An 8586-nucleotide genomic window follows, 5' to 3' on the forward strand; every position below is an offset into this window, starting at 1 on the left:
ACTAATCTGGCAGAATGTATTAAAACTTAAATTAGAATTATTACAACTCTTCAAAAAACGCGGGTCGGGGATCTACTAAGGAAACGTCATGCGCAGGCCTTGTCTTCTATAGTAGGTTACAGGTTAAGAAGGTAGCGGCAAATGCCCCTCAAAGGAAATCATATATCGCTCCGCCACCTCCGCATCCAATAACGTCCCATCGTTTCCTTGACGTCGCGGCCAACGCGCGAGGAGGGTCTTGCCTTTCTTCAGATATTTGCTTTATCTTTCGACTTTGACTTAGCATTGTGGAAGCCACGAGAGGGAGATTAGAGTGTTTCAACTCCGATGGAAACAAATACGACTTTCGGGGATTAGCTTCACCCTCCGATGGATACAAAGGCTGCTTTCAGGGGCTCGGTTCCCCTTCCAATGAATACAAAGGTCGCTTTCTTAAAAAGTGGGGGTCGAAGACAAGTTGGCACCGCTCTGTGGCCATTATCTATCCATTGAAGCGGAACAAGGAGCCTTTCCAGTGAACTCTTGACTGCGGAGTATTTGAACCGGGCGCATCACGCTTGTGGGAGGAGCTTCTCATACCTTCTTGACTTGAAACCGACAGGTGGTATTGGTTCGCCCCATTGAAGCTAAAGATGGCGGCATACGGCGCATTGCCACCGATGGCCAGCGCCAGCGGAGCACTTACCATTGCGGAAGGTTGGTTGAGGTATCTAGAAAGTATGGTCGCAGTAAATATTGTCGGAAGAGGTATGATTCGAAGCCAAAGTTACCGCTAAAACGATCCTGGCATGTCGCGGAAGTCCATGCTCGGTGAGCGCGGCCCACTGATCTCTATGACAAGTGCTGGATCGCGCTTCCCCGCACCGAAAATGAGGCCACCGTCGGCCATCTTACGAGATATTCTCTAGCGCTGTCAAGCCTAGACAGTTACCATGGTTACCGTGTGTAGGTCACGTGAAAACAGAGGCAAAGGTCACGTGACCGCCGCCTTGACAACGCTTCAGCGGAACTCGTAAGATGGCCGACCGGTGGCCTCAATCGCGCAGTCGGCTCGAAGCGGGGAAGCGCGATCCAGCAATTGGCATAGAGATCAGTGGCGCGGCCCAGGGGGGTAAAGGTGGGTGAGGAGGAGTGGCAAATCCCGCGCGCCGACATCCTGGGTCCCGAGTGAACGAACGCAAAAGAGAGCGACAGAACACGAGAGAAAGATAGCAACGTTGCCATGGTAACGCGAAGAGTGAAAACTCTCAGCAATATAAACAGTAATAATTTAACGTTGTAAACTAAATTATGAGCTATTCTAACGCTTATAAAAAGCAATAAAGTCATTACGCTGCATTAACTTCCCTTCTGTCGAAATCTCGGAAATCTGGTGGTTGCGCAGTTTCGTATTCCTCAACCGCGCCCACCCGCGCCGCAGCGGCGAAGCCGGGTATATGGTTTAGTTTAGCGTTAACGCGAGGCCGTACATCTGCGCGCTATGCAAATAAAAAGCTTCGAAAGGAACGCGAATATCTTTCCACCGGTAAGTTCGAGGATTGTTGAAGTTCACGAAACTGCTCTGATGATGTAACCGTGTTTGGGACCCAGAGGGTCTGCCTGCATGATCCGCCGCTTGCGGCAGCCAGAATGTATGGGAAAATGGCGGACCTTTTCCTCTAGAGTTAGTATGTATGATCTCTATGGCGCGGCCATTGTGATGCCGCTGCCGATAAGACTTTCGTTTTATCACTTTTGCTTGAGTTCGTGTGAAACATTCTGATTATCGTTTCTTAACTCTAGAAAAAAAAGTTTACTATATATTGTATTAACCCTCTTTCGTTTATTGTATCTCCGGGGATACAGACTTAAAACGCACAAATAAAAATCACTGTAAATATATACTCCCTCAAATGGGCAATGTATCTCATGGGACACATCATCCGCGGCGGCCGAGACACCTAGCGCCACCTCCCGGAGCCTACAGCAAGTGTTTCTTCATGAGTGACGGAACATGGCTATGGTGGCTAGAAGGGGAGGTGTATCGGTCCCACGGCTCGCCCCGTTGTGCGGAGTGTTACGTTGTCGTATGACGGCGGCAGGTGGCGCTAGCAAGCCCAGCCCGATAGAGTGCCTTCATACACACGCGCGCTTTTGCTTGAGTGGTGACATCTCGGCCATTTTTCCGCCCAATCGTTCTTTCTATGCATTTTGAAGTGCGCGCAATCCGGTGTCACTCAGCACGAGCGCGTAGCTTTGGCTAATGCATAGACGCCATTTTACCGCCCAAGACACGCACCAAGTGCGCGAGAGCGTCACGCGCTGGCACATTCAGGATAACAATGGATGTCTTCACCCTGAGACAGACAGACATGTAGGCACCCTACAGCCCGATCTGTTTCTCCGGAGACATCGGCGGCTACCGGTGCTCTGCCTGTGTTGAGTCATTCGCCTGGACCTCGTGTTGGTTGGTTCGTGTGCTTCCGTGAGCTACCACTTATTAGCTTAAACGTCTTTCTGTTACCCGTGCCTTTTGCAAACATGTGAGCGAAATATAGCGAGGCAGAGCACTGGACAGAATGGGGAAGAAGCAGACGCACTGCTTTGCGCCGGGGTGCTCAAGCGGCTATGTTTCGACACGAACGAAGACACACGTGTCCTTGTTTGGTGTGCCTAAACAAGCAGATCGCTTCCAAGCGTGGCAGCGCGCCGTTCCAAGAGCCGACAAAGAACTCGACGACAGGTCAGTCCTCTGTGAACTGCACTTTGACGAACGATATATCGTACGCCACTTCACGCATACAGTGAGGGGGGAGCTCGTTCAGATCCCTCGCGACCGACCTATCCTCACGGACGATGCGGTACCTACAGTTTTCCCCAATCTGCCGGCGTACCTCTCAAAGCCGCTGCCAAAGAAGCGCCGAACAAAAACATCGTCTGAGGGCCTCCCTTCGAAAACACCTCGAGCTGACATTGAAGGGTCAGATTCTGCACCGCAGCTCAACGACGCTGACCTGCCGTGCACCAGTACGAGCGTTCTTCAAGGAGTGGACCTGCAAGACTGTGCACTTCCTAACAACTACTGGGGAAGCCATCTGGTTTCAGGTGCCCCTGAGATTGTTGTGTTCTCAGTGTGCGAGATGGACGGAGGGACGGTAGGCTTGGAGCGGTCGGTTGTGTTCAACACGAGCAACGGGATCTGCGCCCTCGTGATCGTTCAGGGTGCAACTCTGAAGACGGTTCAAGTAGAGAACAAACAAGGAGCCGAAGACTTGCTTAGAGAAGTACAAGCGATGAAAACCTGCATGGGACTGGGAGAAGTGCAGGATCTTGATGAACTGCTTCGCGCGAAATGTAAGCACCGGACATTTGGACGCAAAGTATTCAGTTTGAAGTGCACTGGCACTGTTCAGAGCCAGAACAGCAGATGTGTGCAGTGCAAATATCTGCGCAAGCTGCTGCTGAATGAACTTTCGCGCAAGCGGAGGAGTATCAGGTACCCTGTCCAAGCAACAGCTCACAAGATGCGGATCAAGACGCTCAAGCTAAAGAGAGCAAGAGAAGCAGTTGCTGCCATGAAGAAAAAACTGGCAGAAATGAAAGTGAAAAACGCACAGGTTAGGCCATCAACCCTGGATGAAGAACTCAAGCGCTTGCCAAGCATGCAACAACAGCAGGTGAGAGCTTGCCTTGAGGCCTCCAAGCGTAAAAGTACGTGTGGAATGAAATTCACAGATGAATGGGCACTCGAGTGCATCATCATGCGGATGAAGAGCCCTCGTGTGTACGAGCACCTTCGCAAACAAAAGACGCTCGTCCTGCCGGGGCGTACTTGCCTCCGCACATACACTCGTGCGTACAGGGGTGGATTTGGCCTTAACATAAACATGTTCCGTTGCCTTGCTGAAAAAACAAAAACCATTGACAACTCCATGTGCCACGGCGGGTTGCTCATTGACGAGATTAAGCTTTCTGAGCACCTGAGTGTAGGACAAGGTGGCAAGCTTGAAGGGTTTGTGGACTTGGCCGACTACACCACCGAGAAGGAAAAGCATCTCATGTGCGACCATGGGCTGGTTCTGCTATTTCAGCCGTTTGGTGGAAAGTGGCATCAGATCTTGGGTGTCTTTGGGTCGCGATCTAATGTAAAAGCCGAAATGCTCGCACGTATCATTGTAGATGCTATTCTGATGACTGAGAAAGCTGGGCTTTTCATTGACTTTGTGACATGTGACGCTGCTGCATGGAACAGGCGTATGTGGAAAATATTTGGAATTAAAGCAACGTCAACAAAAGTCGTCTGCAAGACGGAGCATCCTGCAGACCCCAGCAGAAAGCTGCACTTCATTTCGGATTTTCCGCACCTGGTGAAGTGCTCGAGAAACAACATGCTGATTGCAGGGTTTCGCACACCAGAAGGACGAGTTCTAGTAGAGCACATCGAAGAAGCCTGGAAGTGTGACAACAAGAGCCTCACACCACTGAGAGCCATGCCACGCGTCACAAAACCGGTGCTACACCCGAACGGATTCGAGAAAATGAGCGTCAGCCACGCCATCCGCCTATACAGCGACGAGGTAGTCCGGGGCCTTTACCTGTACAAGCAAGAAGTAGAGGGCAGATTTGGTACCACAACAGCAACAGAATGCTTTGTCAAGAAGATGAGAGACCTTATCAGTGTAATGACATCTCGCCGCAGCAAGGACGCCTTAAGGCCTGGGTCAAGAAAGGAGGCTGTGCTGCAAGAATTTCTCGATTACCTCAACACATGGGAGGCATCGGCAGGAACGCAAGGGCAGGGCTTCCTCAGTCGCAGCACCGCCGAAGGACTTCGTGTTACGCTTTCAAGCACGCTTTCTCTCTTGGATTACGTGACAGGAGAGTTGGGGTACAGGTACCTTCTTACATCACGACTTAGTCAAGATCCCATCGAAAACCTCTTCGGGATCCTTCGTCAGATGTCGGGATGTAATGACCATCCAACACCTTCACAGTTTCTCGTCTCTGTAAACTGCCTGACATTCGCCAACCTTGCAAAATCGCCAACAGGAGGGAATGTCACAGGAAGCACCCTGAGGAGCCTTCTTAACCCAAGCAACGCACAAGACGCTCAGAGACGAGTCGATGACCTCCTTGACCTTGGCAACCTTCAGGAAGCCAAAGCCACGCTGGATGCTTGTGGCATCGTTACCGACCAGCTGTCCCTCACACGTGAACGAAGTGACTCGCGCCTGGTGTTCTACATTGCAGGGTATGTAGCACGCAAGTGCATACGCAAGACAAACTGCAGAGAATGCACTGAACGGCTGCTCCAGGAATCTGCAGCAGCACCCAAGGAAGCATGCCTGACGAGTGCTGTAAACCGGGGTGGACTTCTTTACCCATCCGCAGCTCTGAACCTGTTAGTGATGTCTCTGGAAAATGCATTCACTGCTTGCTTTAGTTCCCGAGAACTTGGACCGGACAGCATCCTCGATGTGTGCTCTTTTTTGCAAGCATGCTCACTGGGCTCTGTTGGCTGCACTACACACAGCACCACATTGACAAACATGATCATTAAGTTTTTCATCTTAACAAGGTTGCACTTCCTTGTCGCCACAAAGAATGCAAGTCGGCAGGAGAGCCGGGAAAGAAAAAAACACTTAAAGATCAGGCGTGTGCTGTAAAAGCTAGTATCGAGTTTGTTGCTAGTTGGCATTATTGCATTTCTTTTTGAGTTTTTATGAAAGGCACTCCGTTTGTGACCACTGAAATGTTTACATAGTTCTGTTGTAGAAACCCTGATTTATGAGACTGACTGCTGGCTCATGTTTGTGCTGTTGGGAAGATGTTCACTACCCTGTTTTGAGTTTCGTGCTTATTAAAGTGTTCATGCATTCTTTGGATTGACGTTGAAGTATTTTACACTGTGCAATTCACCCTTTATTTTGGTGTGATGTGCCAGGGCTCTCAATTATATAGACAACTTTATGAAACAGTTAAAAATAGTATTTTCGATAAAATTCTTAATAGACAAGTACAAAGTTCTAAGAATCGACTACCCGCACGCAAGAACACAAAGCCTTAACACGAGTAAAATTCTGCTTTCTCAGGTACCCAATTATTTCAAATTTATTAGGCAGAACCTCCCTGGTACCTCTGGATTATTGGACAACAGCTTTAGTAATGCAGTAAAGAAAGCGTGAACATCAAACGCTGACAGATCAAGTCATTATCGCCCTCTGCTTGTAATCCGACACTCAAAATCTCCCGCTCCAATCTTATTCCACACTGACTCATCAAAAGATTCAGGCAAGAACGTAAGTGGCCACTTCGCGCAAGGTTCCGTGACCGGCCCACGATTAAAACACAACAGAGGTGCAAATACCGAACTAACATGCTACATCTGTCGAACAAAATTAAAATCTCAGTCCCTTATTTCTTCTGACACAAGAAAAAGAGTTGCATCGGAGTTAACACTACAAACTGAACGAACCGCAAAAACGTGCAGACGACAGCGCGGACACGGAACAGGCTGATCGGGCTGCTGACCACAGCGCCTCTCGCGGCGTCATAACGCAGCGCGACGGCCTTGCCTCCTCCGACCGTCACACCTCCCCTTCTAGCCACCATAACATGGCGTCGACCAGTGCTGGCGTCCACGTGTCCACGGCAAGTACTACTTTGTACTCTAAACGTTGAAACGGTAATCAAAATCTAACGTTGCGATTTTAAACGAAAGTGTGCAAAGACTTTGGTGATGTATTTTTAATCGAATACCCCGATCCAATTATGCAAAGCAGGGTGATAATCCGTGTGTATCTCACAGGATACACTGCACGTTTGAAGTATTCGTTCCACTGTTTTGTATACGTTTTTACAATGTTTTTTTTTATTTTTGTTTTGTGCAGGAGCTAGCTGCAAGGACATTTTATGGTTCACGATTGAGAAAGAGAGCCACAGTGATCCCTCCTGAAGGTGGAATATCCGACGTCGACTCATCAAGCGATGATGAAACGGACACGGACAATGATGACACCAACTTCAAGGCAAGGAGTAGAAGCTTGGAAGTAGAAGAATCCCTCTCGGAAGACGAAGCCGAATCGCCAAAGAACGCCGCCTCGTCGAAACAAGGTGACAAGTACAAATGGAGTAAGACAAGTTTCGACCACGACTTCCGAGCTCCAGAACTGCAGTTTGAGCTTGCACCGGAAGATCTCACTCCACTGCAGTATTTTCAGATGTATTTTGGCGATGAGTTCATTGAGAAGTTGGTTTACGAGACAAATCTGTATTCCACTCAACAGACCGGAAGCTCAATCAACACGAACCTTGCAGAGTTAAGGTCCTTCATCGGAATTCTTCTTATGATGGGCGTCATCGGGATGCCTTCGTTTGAAGACTACTGAGCCAATCAAACAAGATGTGACAAGATCGCCAATGTGATGCCTGTAAAACGGTTCAAGAAGCTCCGAAGGTTCATGCATTTTATTGATAACCTCCAGCCAGTTGAAACTGACAGAGCCTACAAGATAAAACCTGTTCTTGAGCACATTCGGAGCAAATGCAAGGCCACAGAGAGCGAAAATCTCTTCTCCATTGATGAGATGATGATCCCGTACAAGGTTAAAAAGGCGGGGAACCTGAGGCAGTACCTCCCCAAAAAACCTAAAAAGTGGGGCTTCAAACTGTTTGTACGTGCGGGTGTTTCTGGGATGGTTCATGACTTCATTCTGTACACCGGCGCAACGACATTTGAAGGTATCAGACTTGCAGAAGAGGATGAGGCGCTTGGTCTCGGCGCAAAGGTTGTGTTGCACTTGTGCGAGAGCATTTCTCGTCCAAATGAGAGCATCGTCTACTTTGATAATTTCTTCACTTCGCTGGAACTGATCTCACGACTGAAAGAAAGGTATTCTTTGCACAGTCTCGGCACCATTCGAAGCAACAGGCTTCGAGGCTGCTCCCTAAAGGATGACAAGTCACTGCTGAAAGAGGGAAGAGGCAGCTTTGACTACAAGGTGGACAATGTGGCAGGACTTGCAGTCGTGAAATGGGCTGACAGCAAGACTGTAACACTTGCAAGCTCTTGTGTCTCACAAGACCCAGTGGAAACAGCGAACAGGTTTGACAAGAAGGAGCGTCAAAAGATTCCAGTTTCTTGCCCACAAATCTTGAAACAGTACAACATTCACATGGGCGGTGTTGACCTTGCAGACATGTACGCAGCGCTTTATCGCACCCCATTCCGCACAAATTGATGGTACTTAGGCATCTTCAGCCAGCTTCTCGATATATCCGTGAACAACGGTTGGCTACTACTCCGACGACAGTCAAACCTCACTGGCGTGAAGGCAATGCGACTGAAACAATTTCGACTAGCTGTTTCAGAAGCTTTGATGCATGCAAGCCCCCCGAAAAGAGGGAGACCTTCTTCCACCCTTGATGAAGAACCTGCGGCGCAGCGCCCAAGAATGCAGACCACGGCAGCACCTGTCACCGATGTCCGCTACGACGGTGTGGGTCACCTAATAACACTGGAAGGCAAAGGTCGCTGCAGGTACTGCCCAAGCGGCCAAACATCAATGGCGTGTGAAAAGTGCAAAGTTAGGCTTTGCATAGTGACGG

The 8586-nt window shown here is 49.2% G+C and overlaps 1 protein-coding gene across 1 annotated transcript; it reads left to right on the forward strand.

Annotated features, from left to right (window-relative positions):
- Positions 1-7403: 7403 nt before the first annotated feature.
- Positions 7404-8219, forward strand: LOC120841429 (piggyBac transposable element-derived protein 2-like). Its single transcript, XM_040212315.1, has one exon. It carries the CDS (start codon positions 7404-7406, stop codon positions 8217-8219), a length of 816 nt encoding a protein of 271 aa, XP_040068249.1.
- Positions 8220-8586: the final 367 nt, after the last annotated feature.

Source organism: Ixodes scapularis, unplaced genomic scaffold (genome assembly GCF_016920785.2).
Source record: "Ixodes scapularis isolate PalLabHiFi unplaced genomic scaffold, ASM1692078v2 PGA_scaffold9__187_contigs__length_104089568, whole genome shotgun sequence".
NCBI classification, from domain to species: domain Eukaryota; kingdom Metazoa; phylum Arthropoda; class Arachnida; order Ixodida; family Ixodidae; genus Ixodes; species Ixodes scapularis.